The sequence below is a fragment of the Haemaphysalis longicornis genome, unplaced genomic scaffold, assembly GCF_048455015.1.
Source record: "Haemaphysalis longicornis isolate Haplotype H1 unplaced genomic scaffold, Haemaphysalis longicornis Haplotype H1 scaffold_7, whole genome shotgun sequence".
NCBI classification, from domain to species: domain Eukaryota; kingdom Metazoa; phylum Arthropoda; class Arachnida; order Ixodida; family Ixodidae; genus Haemaphysalis; species Haemaphysalis longicornis.
Genome location: NW_027526422.1, coordinates 87,245,409 through 87,260,255, shown reverse-complemented (window position 1 = coordinate 87,260,255; position 14,847 = coordinate 87,245,409). Strand labels below are relative to the sequence as shown.

Below are 14,847 nucleotides of genomic sequence, written 5' to 3'. Positions count from 1 at the left end.
CGAATCGCGTGCAAAAACGCACAACGCGGTTCACGCTTGACTGTTGCGGCGTGTAGCGAGCTTGGGCACAGCGAGTGATGAGACGAGCGCGAAGCTTTACGTGCTCCAGAAAGGACTGCTTTGCGACATGGGGGTTAAGAAAAAGCAGAAAAAATCACGAATTTCTTCACGCGAAAGTAAGAAAAGAAATAAACGAAAACTTTTTTCAGCGCTCAATTTTTTGGTCTGTGTTGGTTGATAAGAATTTCGGATGATACGAATATTTTTCGCGGTCCCGCGAGATTAGTATCATCGAGATTTTACTGTATCAGCGCGCGGCAATGTGCACGGGCTCGGGCATGCCAGCCACTAGTGTCTCAAGTGAGCGGATGTTTTCGGTATCCGGTGGAGTCGTGACGAGCAGGAGGTTGTCACTGCACCCCGAACAGGTCGAGCAGTTAAGGGGGGACGCGGGTCTTAGAATGGTCAAAAATGGCCAAAATATCGATTTTGAGAAAATCCAATTTTTGGAATTATTGTACCTTCAAGCACCTGCCTTCAAAATATCAACGCGAAATTCCATCGGGAAATACTCTAAAATCATGTTTTGAAACGCCTCGAGGGCCACGAAATGCCCCGAATTGGGCAAAAGTTGCTTCAAATTCCCGCGCGCCCCGCGGGCGAAGCAGCCGACCGATCGCCGCCATCTTGGTCTTGTTTTGAAGCTTGTTTCTTTGTGCGCATTTTGCGATATCTCAAAATGGCGTCGCTTGAGTAGAACGACCGCCCTTGCCAGTTTTCCGAAGGCACCTTCTCGGCCGCCGATTGGCTAGAGCGGGCGCGCGCGGTTTGAGTTCGCCGTACGACCCCTCCCATTGGTCGGCGCGACTGCTGTCATGGCGGTCGCCATCATGGCGTCTGCTACGCTCGTCTGACGGAGTCCGCTCTTCTGGCGCCGCGCTCGCTTAGAGCAGTTTTTTTTTACAGTTTCCTCTAATTCTTCCATCGTGTACTTTCGTGAATGATGCCAGGAGACGTACGTTTGAAGAAGACGACCCGTCATGCACACGGGAAGCGAAAGCGTCGTCCGCCTATCCCAAGGTCGCGTGGTGCGACTTCGGGCCGCTCGACTCCGCCGGATGAGAATCGTTCGCCGCCTCGTATTGCCTCGCCTGCCCCATCGCCTGACCAACCACCTCCGGAATCCATACCTGGTCCAAGCACGTCCTGCCGGCTTGACACGAGGTATTACACGGCGGAGGAGATCGCCGCGCGTACGGAACAAGCGGACGAGGTCAAGCGCGGAATGGAGACCAAGTCAGCAACGCAGCGGAAATTCGACCTCCTTGAAGTGGATTTGGCGCACTCGGAGGAAGAATCCGGCACAGATTTTGTCTTAGTGGATTTTGCAATGCTGAAGGACCTTTTTGCGCACGTCAGGTGCGGCAAGTGCGGGCTGGCGGCGCCGGATTTGAGGAAGCCTGACCGGCAGTACGGCCTCGCCGTGAAGCTCGAGGTGACGTGCTCGGTTTGTGAACACCGTGTAGAACGTTTTTCCTCGCCAACGACCGAAGGATCTGGCAATATCACTCTTTTTGAAGTGAATATGAGGGCTTTGAAAAGTATTCAAAGCATCGGGAAGGGGGTGACTGCTCTGTCAGATTTTTGTGCTGGTATGAACTTGTCCCACAGAGGCCTGCACCACAAGACATTCATTCCAAGCGCACTTGAGGAAAGTGGTTCAGGTTTGCGAGGACACTGCAGAGCCTCTGAAGCTGATAGTGTGCGTGCCATCAAGGACTTGTACTCGGACCTTGGTCAGCCGCCAAACAACGTAGATGTGATGTTTGATGGCACGTGGATGACAAGGGGATGGTTGTCACACATTGGAGTGGGCTGCATCATTGAAGTGTACACCGGCTTGGTGATTGATCATGTAGTCCTCTCTAACTTTTGCTTAGGTTGCGCCATCCGACCCAAAGCTTCAGATGAGGGCTACGAAGATTGGCTGGCAGACCATGAGTGTCAGCGAAACATTGACTGTGGTGCAGGACGCATGGAGGTAGAGGCAGCCCTGATAATGTTCAAGCGCTCGCTCTCCAAGAATGGGCTGCGGTACACAACCGTGATGTCCGATGGAGATAGCCGCACCATGCACGGCTTGAAGGAAAAAGGCGTCTATGGGTTTATCCCCATAGGCCAAGAAAGTTTGCCTTTCGGCTACATTTATTTTACCCAAAAGACCCTTTTGAGGCCAACAACATGATGCATTTGCGGAAAACACACTGCGCAGTGTCCCACCACTGTATCCTCTCAAACTTCCAGCATAAAAACCGCGAATGAAATAGCCTCACCAAAGAACAAAAAAAGGGGGGGCACCTAAAGCAAGTTTCACCCTCACACTTTTGCCGTGCACAATATTCTGGGTACCACAGTGCACTGTAATAGATGATGGCACTTCACGAAGGACTGTTGCAGTTTTCACGACGCCAGCAAGACGCCACCAGATTTCACAACGCTAACAAAATGCCAACAGATTCGAAGTCGATAAATTTTGCTAAATTCCTGATGGGGTCCGTTACTTGGCCTTTTGTATCTCCAGTTCTAGTTGGCATTTTGGGAATCCAAAGACAGATTTGAAAATGGGAAGAACATGTCTTTGTTACTGGGAAATTTTGAAGCTACACTACTGACGGTTCATCTCATAACACATGGCCAAACTTCAAATGCAGTTTTCTCAGTTTCATATTTTTGGTCACTTCCCTCAGCCTTACGCAGCTTTTTGGAAACTTCTTTTTGCTTCATAAGGTCAATCTTGGTACCATTTTTTTTCAGTACAGCCTGAGGCAGCCGATGACATTCTTAGTTTTTCTGTTTAGGCTACGCATAAATAATGACTTGCAGTTATATTGATGAGCCAAAATATCCAATACTGCCATTTTTTGTACTTGACATATTTTTTTAGGATGCCGTGACTTTAGAGAAAAACGAAGAATGTCATCGGGTATGGGAACTCTCTGGCTATCCATTCATGTAATTAAAAGCGACAAAATGCAATGCGAAAGTTCATTAAAGCTGCGTAAGAAATTACCTAATTGTGCCTTAGACTTTGTATCATAACTTTTGAACTAACAGCACCAGCTCAAATATAATTGCATATTTGAAATCTACAGAGAAAAGCACATCCGTGCGCAAATTTTCATAAGTTTCTACCCATAAATAAAAAAGTTAGTTTTAAGACCCTCGTCCCCCCTTAACCTTTCTCTATGTTAACATTTAAGTGAGTGCAGACCTTAACCTGTTGAGTGCAATGGTATTGTGTAATTCCTAATTTTACTTTGTGTGATTTGTTGCCCAATAAAGTTGCAGTTTTTGTGTCTCTAGATGGTGAAAACTTTAATTTTACAAAAAACAATAAGTATTCGTATTCGAAAAATATTCAAAAAATATTCGATTTGATTCAAACTTTGTTTTTATTATTCGAATTCGCTTCGAAATTTAAAAATTGATATTCGCACACCCCTAGTTTCTGGGGGTGAGGAAAGGGGGCCGGGCATTATGGGCTGCACTGGGACCAAAGTTGAGCACATAGCTTTTGTGTTCACTGTACAGGTCTCATTCCTTGTGGGGGTGTGCAAATATTTGGGAACATTTGAGTGGTCTTGGTTTCGAAGCAAAAGGGACAAAGACATTTGAACCTGACCACGCTGAAATCGCATGGAGAGTAACAGAGATAAGCAAACAAAAAGAATCCCGGGCCATCTCCACTAACGTGAAATCTAGGGAGGGGGGAAGCATGCAGTGTATAAGTGTAATCACGGTGCCGTGCCGATTTCGCCATTGGAGATGAAACCGTTTGGGAGTAGGGGTATACAGCTTTACTGTAAAAGTCTCTTGTTTTTGAAGCATGAAGTGTTCCAGCGCGAGGCGTAAACGAGTGTCCCGGTGTTTTAGTAATAGGACTGCATGAGGCGAACGGTGATTACGACGACGACGACAAAGGGCGCCAACAGCCCCAGCCCCTAAGGGGCTTCGGTTAAAAAAAAAAAGAAAAACACTTAGCTCACTGCCTACTAGTGTCGGGAATATGCACCTGCTTCTGTGGCATTCATGAGAAAGGCACAGGCAGAGCCTTTCAGTAAGAAAAGCATGGATGGACTCTGGTGCTTGAGTTGACTGAACGATGGGAATATTTTGTGCACGAGTTTTCTGACAGCGAGACTTTTGTGGGGCATGCCTGACTGCCCATTTTTAGTTGTCGTGGTGGCCGCTAGGAGGACGGGTACTGGAAGTAGGTCCATTGGAACAAGTTCTCGGGGAAAACGAAGCTGAAAAGAAACTTGTATGGTGAAAAAGAATGGCAACCTTATACTTGTGGTGAACATCCTTTGCAACGAGCTTGAACAAGTTGGTGTATCGCAGTTTGAGTGCGTAACATTGCCACAATAACTTCTCCAGCTTGCTTAGGTAGCGGCAGAAGACTTGCACACTGTGCACCAGTTATGTGCAGCTAGGAAGCAAGGGGAGGGTGCTTTTGGGAGCGCCTTTTATCATACCCTTCGAATCGAGCCAACTCCGCCCTCAAGTGGGCCCAGTCAACACCTTCTAGATTAGAATGCCGTGCTGCACACTGCCATAGTCCCTGGCTTTTTCATAAAATGACCTGCAACTGTCGACCATTTTCCCTATGAACCTCCGATGTCTCCATTTTTATATACAGGTCATAAGGTAAAATGGCAAACCTTTTGAGCCACGTACTATGGCACCCTCATAGAGCTTTCTAGACAAGAAGGCGTTGACACTGCTGCACTGACCAAGCTAGTCTGCAGCCACGCACAGTTGAAATACTGCACTTGCACCAGTTGTGCTCTCCGTCTTTTTTGTTCATTTAAACAACAAAATGTTGGCAAAACCGTCATGTAAGGTTATTGCGTGTGCATCTACATTAGCAGTGTAGGTGTAAAAGGTATAGTTAGTGCATCGTTAGTGCTGAGACAGGGACCCGCAAGTCTCAGAGGGTTACAAAATGGGGCTCATAGTGTGGTTCCATGAAAGCATGCCTTTGAGGTTTCCTAATCGATCTATTCTTGCTTCATGCTTATCTTCTTGGCTTTCTTTTGCACCACCTCCGCAGTGTAAGGCATAAAGAGGCATGCTTGGTGCATTGTTCCAACCTTACTTTTAATAAAGGGCACCTTGAAGGCAAAATCCAACCTTGCTCAGTTTAAGGTAGCTATCCTTTGGCAACTCACTCAGTTCCATTCGATCCATGAAACGCATTTTTTATTCAGAAACGCAAGAAATATTAGGAAAGGTTTAAATTTTTCGCTGTAGTACAGGATTGACGTAATACAGGCCAGCACAGAAAAACATAGTTATCAGCATGTTAACCACACATTAGCATTCAGGTGATAAGATCAAACGCAACGCTCCACTGCACAGTTGCCCAGTCATGCTTCTTGGCGGTGGCCTAGGTCAGCAGCTGTCGAGTGCAGGTCCTAGAGAAATTGCAGGTCACAGAGAGTCGCTGGGGAGTCGCCACTTGTTCAAATGTTTTCCTTGATGACTTCGTCGTTTATTTGAAGTTTGCGATAACATTGACATCATTGTTATTGGGACAAAGCAGCCCTTTTGGTGGAGCAAACCTGTACGACTTTATCTTCCTCGTGGCCCCTTTCATTCCTCCCTTGCGCAGGGTCGGTGGAGCTGCTGGGGGCCATGGCCTTCTGCGCGCCCAAGCAGCTGTCCTCGTGCCTGCCCTCGATCGTGCCCAAGCTCATCGAGGTGCTATCCGACTCCCACGTCAAGGTGCAGCGGGCCGGTGCCCAGGCCCTCAAGCACATCGGCTCCGTCATCAAGAACCCCGAGATTCAGGTCGCTCCCCCCTCTCTCGCACAAGCGTTTACAGTAGCCGAACGTTTTTTTCGGACTCAAAAAATTCGGACTTGTTGGATAGTCCGGACCTTCCCAAGGAACCACCAGTTGTCCCATAGGAGTTATGTATATGAACAACGGATATTTCGGTCAAAGTAAAGCCATAAGTTAGATTTTTCGTACAAAATTTTCTGCAACAGAGCCACAGTGCAACTCCAGGACAATGCCATTTCGAATCCTAACCACCTGGCTAGCTTCGGATTGGATGGGGATTGGCTTGGCTCCTGCTTGCTGGAGTAACCAGCTTTGATCTTTCGTGACATTTCAAGAGTTTGCTGCAGTGGGCAGCCACTAGTGTTGTGTGCGGAGCTAATGGACGACGAGATCGTGCGCAAAGTGTCTGCACTGCCGCAAAGTGACAGTGACTCCAACGAAGACACTCCCGACCGCCCGCAACCGTCAATGCAAGACATTGCCGACGCTTTGGCATTGTTGTCCAATATTTACAAATAAAACAGGACACTTGCAGAGCTGCAAGCGGACGTTCTCACATGAAGGAGGAATTTAAGCCAAGGAACCATTAGCGACTTGTTCAGTCCTGTTTAAATGAAATAAAGTTCGTTTTTGCAACTCACGAATTTTTCGGACTGCTCTGTTATTCAGACTGTTTTTCATTCCCCTCAAGGTCCGAAAAATCGGTTGGCTACTGTAATCCGCAGGGTTTCATACTAATATATATACTGGGGGAAAATCCATCGCTACAACTGCATGCTGTCGTGGGCGCTGCCTTGGTAGCAAGCCTCGTAACTGTTTTTTGTTGTCAAAGCCAAAATCAACAAAAAATGGTAACATCTTTTTGTTCTTTTTGTATGAAGCTTTCGAATGATTCGTGACAAATAAATTTCCTAGGGCCGCATTTTTCTAATAAATGAACAGCTTTGAAAGATCATTTACAATAATATTGCTGCTTCATTTTGCAGCCACAGGCAACCTTTCCGCCTGTCAATAAGCCGTGCCGAAGAGGGGTGGAACGTCTGTGCCGGGTGCATGAGGGCATGCTCGCTGAAGCACAGCTCGCTTAGACACTGGGGCCAGGTTTCCCTCTAGTATATACAATAATGCCTCTATAACTAAAAGTTAAAATCCACTAACAATTTTGAGATAAGTAGAGTTTTGAGTTAAGTAAAAAAGTAAAATGCAGAAAATTTGGGGCCAGGTCACTGATATAAGAGCTCGTGCTGGTAACAAAAGCTCTGCTGCTGATATTTCGAGATAAGTACGTTTGAGTTAAGGAGGATTTACTATTGTCGTCAGCAGCAGCATCCTATCTACGTCCCCTGCAGGGCAAAGGCCTCTCCCATAGATCTCCAATTATGCCGGTCATGTGCTAACTGCGATCAATATACCGCCGCAAACTTCTTGATCTAATCTGCCCATCTGACTTCCTGCCGCCACCTGCCATGCTTCCCTTCTCTAGAGATCCACTCTGTTACCCTTAATGACCAACGGTATCTTGCCTTCGCATTACATGCCCTGCCCACACCCATTTCTTCTTCTTAATTTCTACTAATATGTCCTTAAGGGCACAGGGTAAGGCGAAATTTTGAAAAAATGACTTTTTGTTTTTCTTCGCAATTAGGGAAGTTCAATTACTTGTGCACATTTTCCATTTTCACACTTTCCTTAAAAAAACTTATTTCTCGCTAAAAAGCAGTTTTCCCGTAAGCAAGTAGCAAGTGCCCACATCCTCTTAAGAATGTTCTCAGGGTTTATTGTCATTTTTTTTTCATCAAAAAACTTCCAGTTTCAGATTGAAATGCTTTTCTGGAACCAGCTGTATAAGGAAATTGCTTAGCAACCATTGCATAGCTGATTTTTCAGTGAGGGAAATCCAAAGACCCTGTTGCAGGTTTTTTCCACATTTGCCCTTCGAAGCTGAGCACAAAAAACATCTTTTTTGGGCTTCACACTGTAATGATTGCAACATTGGATGCTGTTCTTTCATTAAATGATGAAGCAATGCATGAGCCAGAATTTTGAAATCATTCAGACCAAAACCTGGGCGCAACACCACCATCAAGTGGCTTAAAGAGGTTGACCACAAGCAAAATACTTTGTGAACAGATCTGTACGATGGTGCACAAAATAGTCAAGGAAGGACAGACGACCGGGTGAAAACCAAACAAATGACTTCGACAGTGATTATGAAGCTGGTGCTTTTTAAATGAATGGCTCCAGTGGTGTTTATGGCAGAAAAGTATTGTTTTTCACCTCTTTTTTTACTTTAAACTCAATTATCTCAAAACAATGTTTTTTCTTACATAGGTACCATTATTTCCTATATCTTCCAAGGCGACGAGCTGATTTTTTCCCCCTGTCATCTACTTAACTTGTCACACCTGCTGTACTAGAATTAAAAATATGCACGTAAGAGTTTTTTTGGTACACAACTTTTAATACTAAAATAATGCCAAAATTTAGGTACTAACGAACAAAAAATTATAAAAAACTTAATTTTTTAAGAATTTTTATAATTCTAGTACAGTTAAAAGAGCACAAAATTTGAAAGAAAATGATATATAAGTTATGTAGATACCTTTCTTAGATGCCGAGAAAAATGTACCTCAAGATGGCCAAAAATGCATGGGAAGTATAGGGCTTACCCTGTGCCCTTAACACGTGTTTGTTCACTTACCCACTCCGCTCTCTTCTTGTCCCTTAATGTTACACCTATCATCTTCCGTTCCATTGCTTGTTGAGTCGTCCTTAATTTAAGTTGAACCCTCTTAGTGAGCCTCCAAGTTTCTGCCCTGTAGGTGAGTACCGGTAAGATGCAGCTGTCAGACAGTTTCTTCTTCAGGGAAAATGGTAGGCTGCCATTCATTATCTGAGAATGCCTGCCGAATGTACTCCGCCCCATTCTTATCCTTCTAATTATCTCTGCCTCATGGTTAGGATCTGGGATCGCTACTTGGCCTGAGTATGTATGAAACTCTCTGGTGTAGTTTGGCAATGGCACTGGCCCTTGTCTTGTTGAAAATAGTGCCTGCGTCTCACTGAAGATCGCTTGCACTTGAATTCTTCTCGCAGGCGATCGTGCCCGTGCTGCTGGACGCCCTGCAGGACCCGGCGGAGAAGACATCGGGCTGCCTGGCGACCCTGCTGAACACCAAGTTCGTGCACTTCATCGACGCCCCCTCGCTGGCCCTGATCATGCCTGTGGTGCAGCGGGCCTTCCAGGACCGCTCCACCGAGACCAAGAAGATGGCCGCCCAGATCATCGGCAACATGTACTCCCTCACCGACCACAAGGTGCGGGGATTTTGAGAGGGTGGCGGCAGCGGTTTTCAGGGTATTCCACAGTGTTTGGAAACTATTACACCCTGGCCAAAGAACGGAGCTGAGTCAGCTGACCCACTACGGGGGGCTCATTGGCTAGCTAAGGCATTGTGCTGCTGAGCCCAAGGCATGGAGCAAGAGTGTATATAGGAAGGGAAACGGCTCATTGTGACAAGCTCGGGCGAGCAGCCAGATAAGGTCACAATGAAAACCAAGGTGGGCTGCGAAGCTTCGTAGCTGCGGTGGTGAAGGAGTGGGCTGTGGCTGTGGCACCTGATGGACGAAATGACAGTGGCCACAATTCATTCTGGGCTGCACAGTGAAATGCTGAATGTGGCGGCCTTTCAGTTTTTTCAGCCGTGGCAGATTCCGCTAGCCTAACCTATGCCGAGCACTTGTGAGATTATCTGGCCGCGCTCGGAGGCCTCATTTCCTTTCCTGTCTTCTTACTCCATGGCCCAAGGATGCGGGTTCAGTCCCGGCCACAGTGGCTGTTTTTCAGGTGGAAGCAAAAAGCAAAAATGCGCAGGTGTCGAGTTTTTGGCGCAAGTCGAAGTTCCCTGGGTAGATTGGTATAAAAATGTGAAATAAACGTGCTCAAAAACAACAACAACCGGGAGGTCAGAATTAACCTGGAGCTCTCCACTACAGCGGGCCTCGGTTATCAATCAATCAAGCTGAGTCATCTGTGAAGCCCCTATGGTGGATAGGTGTTCTGTCCATGCTGTGGCATTGGCGTACCCCCTAAGTCCGCTAGAAGGCTGCTCCATCAAAGTTGCCCTTGGAAGCATGTGTTTCGCTTCCACTGGGAGCAGGTAGCCAGAGAGGGCAGCGTGGTTTGTCATTATGATAGGATCTGGTTGTACGTTTACAAAATGCATAGGCTTCAAGAACAGCACTCGTATTGATTTCACGAGCTGAGCAAAAAGTATTGGTGGCTGGCGGGAAAGAAAGGGCGTTTTCGCTTACTGGTTGAGTGCAAGGAGTCAGTGTCTGTTCTAAATTTTTTTCTGTTTTTTGTTTTAATAGTGTCTTGCCCATCGCTCTATTTGAGGGTTAGCTGGTACCGTTTGTAGCCTGTAGTGATGGCGAGTATTACAGTTTGGGAAATGCGTAGCGCCGCCTTGTGGTTAGTGGAACAACATCACACTAGCGCTACGGGCACATTCTATTGCGGATGCCAGCATAAAAAGCCTGCTATTGCAAATTGCATGCATTGGTTCTTAAAACTAAAGAGAAATTGCAAACTTGTATCGCAAGTTTGCGACTTCCCAGAGCCACAGGTTCTGTGCTTTGCAAAGTGCAAAGTGTAGAAACCTGGTAACACAGCTGGAGGGCATCTAACTCGAAGAAATGTGCAACATTTTTGTATGCCTTTGGCGGAGTGGTGGTGCCCAACATTGTTTCAAGCTATTGAACATTATGGTCTGCATGATTTGACGAGTCCTCTTGGCCTGAAGCTTTCCTGACTGAGCCCCGGAACGTGTGATCCTTCTGCTTTCAGGACTTGGCCCCTTACCTCCCGGCTATTATACCGGGCCTGAAACAGTCACTTTTGGATCCTGTACCAGAGGTAAGGGCCGGGACTCTCCGAATCTCATACTGCTCTCATGGGTTGGCTCTCTGTCTTTCTGTTTTAATGCAGTTTTTATGTGCTGTTTTCAACCGGTCAGTGAAATACAGAAATGGAATGGAAGCAAAGGAGTGGTTTTCTTTAGAACCCCTTAGTGCTTAATGCTCTTCAAAAAGTTCCATTTTTGGAAATGGTGGTGCAAGGCAAAGGCTGCAGGTTCTGTGGTGCTAACATTTTGCTTTGTGTAGCAAAGCCAGTTGTAACCTTGCTGCCTTTTCTTAGAGCCTCTTTCTCGTGCAGACCGGGATCGTCTTTTTTTTTTTTTTCTCATGCAGACCAGGGTCTTCTTGTGCAGACCGGGGGCACATGGCTGTTAAAACTATTCTTTTTAATTTCTAAGTAAGCTCTATGGAACTTGCCAGTCTTGCTGCTTTTTTCCCTCTGGTTTCGAATATGCCATCATTTTTTCACTTTCCCAATTAGTTCCCTTGATAATTAGAGATAATTAGCCATTTTTGGAGGAACAATAGACAAAACAGTGTTAGTCAGAGAACTGTGATATTTATATTTTCCAATACTATGAAACCTGGTGAATGCAGTAAGAGAATCGGTGCAGCAGGACACAAGACAAGTGCCGGTGCTCACACGCCTTGCAGGTTCGAAGTGTGTCGTCGCGTGCCCTCGGCGCCATGATCAAGGGCATGGGCGAGACGTGCTTTGAGGACCTCATCCCCTGGCTCATGCAGACACTCACCTCCGAGTCTTCACCGGTCGACCGCTCGGGAGCCGCACAAGGTGACCGCAGCTCCTGATGGGCAGAGTCACTTCAATATGCCCCGTCGTTTCTTGGGGGGCCCGGTGTTTTCATGGTTTAGTGTTTTGTACTTTCAGTTGATGTCTAGCATTTGTCCCGTTCGTATTCTTCTCTAAGTTCCCCCGTCTTTTTTGCGCTAGAAAACGTGTCCCAGTTATCCCGGTACCAACTTGCCCAACTTTCCGCACTAATCAATATGCACCGCTTGTGAAAGTCCCTGTAGGCCCGGTGTATCGAAAGCTGGTCTGTGGTTGGTCCCCTTCGCTGGCAGCGAACAGGGACAATTACAGGGCACGTTGACTAGCCTGCCATCTGTCGGTGGCAGAAAGTTGGAATGGTACTCGAGTGCTTGCGGCTGCTGCCGTAAGTCATAAAAGGAAAAACTGTGAAAACTTAAGTGAGCAGTACCTAATTAAATGTATCGTAATTTGACAAGCAAGCTTTGTTTTATTAAGTTGTGTTAACCCTTTCGCTGTCAGGTGTTTCTGGCCATGACGCAACCCCAGTGTCGGCTTGGTTTCTGGAATATCATAGACGCAGCATAGTGATTTATTTGGCTATGATATTATCCCGAACGTAATGCTTCGAAAGGAAAGAGCGTGGGTGAGAAATTGCCTTTCTCCGGATATTTCCAGTTTGCCGTGCGTGCTTCTGGGACGACGACCCCACCGTTTCAACATCAGAATCTGATGCTGTGGAACTCGCACCCCTTCCTCGGATGAGAAACTCTCAGGACGCTAATCTGAGCTCGGCTCATATTCGAATTGGAATCGGATTCGGTGTGGGGCCTTCGGCTCTTGTCCGCAGTCAAAGGCCCCGCACTGTCAGCCATCCGAAAGCCGGCGCACGCATGAAGGGAGCACTTTCAGCAACCCACACAACACACAGAAATGAGCGAGCGAAAGCCGTGGTTGAGTTATGTTTCAGTCTGTTGGAGAGGGAACAGCGCGCTGGGCTAACCTGGCACGCCGCGCCGTAGCAGATGCGGGAACAGGGAGGAAAAAAAAAAAAAAACTCGAAACTTGTTGTGGATGGGACAACAACCCTTGCACTCGTACGGGATCACACGCGTGCCGCATGGTCACTCATTCCGCAGAGTACAGCATGCAGAGTGACCATGCCCGCCAGTAACAAAGGGTGGGTGCAGTCACTCCGCACTCTTCAATATACTGTCTTAAGAGAGCTTGCGGGTGGAAAATATGAGCTACTAGGAAGATTTGACAGATGGCGCGAACAGTCCAGGCGTGCCAGCTGTGCGCTATGGCACGGATTTTTTAATGCACAATCTAGAACGTACCGGTATGTCAGTGACACTGTGGAGGGGAAATGCAAAAACGTACCGGTACGTTACTGATAGCAAAAGGGTTAGTAAGGGCAAACAATTAGCAAGGTGCTCTTCCTGTCCCCCAAGTGCTACACCAGCACACTGGCCCTTTAGCTTCATCAAAGCAGGGAGGCCCGCGCCGCCCCGACTCTGGAGCGGAGTTTCGCAACTGGTATACAGGAGAATCTCGATAAACGGAAATCGCTTAAACGGAATCACCGCTTAAACGGAACAGTAGCCTGTAAGTTGGTTGGTTTTGTATTCAGATAATGTAAAAAAACTCTTGGTAATCAAAACTAAAATTTCCGCATCACCGTGTAAACGGAAGCAGAAATAGAACTTCTTGTGGAACACATTGGCATGAGAATCAGCTTTTTACGGTTCCGGCTGTTTCGCTTTTTTCTTTCTCCACTTTTTTTCTTTTTTTTTTTTAAGTCTCGTTGGCCTCGTAAGCCTGGTCTCGTTAGTGGTCAGTCGTGTTAGTGCAATGCATGCAACATCGCAGTTCTTGTTCCAGTTGTTCGGTCTCGATTCAAGACGCCGAGGTTACAGGGCTCAGCTCCTGCCGCCTCGTTCATGCCATCGTAATGCTATTACCGGGTTTCCGTCTTCTAAATTCGGTGGCTCGTAAGCACTCGCGAAGTTGAGGCCTCTAGCCTCCGTGAAGATGTAGTTGCAAGGACTCAAACAAAAATAATTGATGCCTTTTTGTAGTGCACAGCGACTTTTTGTTGCCAAATCAACTTTGTGAATGCTGCGCCTAAACCTTTTGTAGTTTTCTTGCTTTCTGAAAAACCATTAGCTACATTCACCTTCTAGTGCTTAGAGTTCCATGAAATGGTATTGAGTGTATGTGTACATAAATTTGCACTTTCACACATCTCCCTCAGTAAACGGAACTCCTGTTAAACGGAACTAATTTTTTCGGTTCCTTGAAGTTCCGTTTATCGAGAGTCTACTGTACATTGAAGAACTCTGCCTATCTCTGCCTATGGACACTAGTCTGTGTAGGGTACTGAAACGATGTACACATTTAGGAGCAGCCTGAAATGCGTGCCGCGACTTCTTATTGAGCTAGGGCGTGGTACCTCAATCTCGCCCGTCCCAGTTTTGTGTGGGGAAGATTTCCCAAGTTTCTTCTGCATTGAGGGAACTTGTTTGCTCCAGCAGTTCCCAGGCAATGCAGGCGCAAACACATTCGCCCCATTACTTTTGAGCCGAAGACAGGGGCTGATGACCTCTTCAAACTGCCAAAATATCAGCTTGGTTCATTTAAAAGACCTGATAACAATAGTACTGATTTTGTCGCAAATTAAGAAAAAAATCGAGATATTATTGGAAACAGGTGAAGCAGTGGCAAGCTCCGCAGCCACATTCCGGCGATTTCTCTATGACGTCACAGAATCTTGTTTGTGTGATTGGCGGCTTCTGACCTAAGCGACCAGCAAGAAATGACTGGACGATGGTAGTGGGGCCTCTGGTCTTAAAACAGCTTCCTTTAATTTCTAGGCAAACTCTGTGAAACTTGTCAGTCTTGCTGCTTTTCCTTCACTGACTTCAAATATGCCACCATTTTTTTTAGTGTGTCAATTAGTTACCAAGGTAATTAGACATAATTAGTCATTTTTGGAGGAACAATAGACAAAACACTGTGTTAGTCATGAACTGTAATATTTATATTTTCCAATAGTATGAACCCTGGTGAGTGGAATAAGAGATGCGGTTTTTGATGCACCGCTTGGAACTAATTTTACAAATCATTTAACCTTGGTGGCACCAGTGGCAACGAACCATTTTAAATGCCCATTTCAAACACCAAAGTTTAATGAGCTGTAAAATTAGTTCCAAGCAGTGCACCAAAAAAAAAAAAAAAGAAAACGATTGTCTGATTGCACTCACCAGGGTTCATAGTATTGGAAAATGTAAATATTACAGTGTTATGGC

At 46.3% G+C, this 14,847-nt stretch overlaps 1 protein-coding gene across 1 annotated transcript in view; it reads left to right on the top strand.

The window, feature by feature from the left end:
- L(3)80fj (lethal (3) 80Fj) overlaps window positions 1-14,847 on the top strand; it is a 140,807-nt gene that overhangs the window by 85,422 nt on the left and 40,538 nt on the right. Inside the window, exons 34-37 of the mRNA XM_077677967.1 lie at window positions 5,675-5,853; window positions 8,944-9,165; window positions 10,697-10,765; window positions 11,422-11,560. Of these exons, the coding sequence (XP_077534093.1) occupies window positions 5,675-5,853; window positions 8,944-9,165; window positions 10,697-10,765; window positions 11,422-11,560 (609 nt within the window). The remainder of the gene's footprint in view (window positions 1-5,674; window positions 5,854-8,943; window positions 9,166-10,696; window positions 10,766-11,421; window positions 11,561-14,847) is intronic.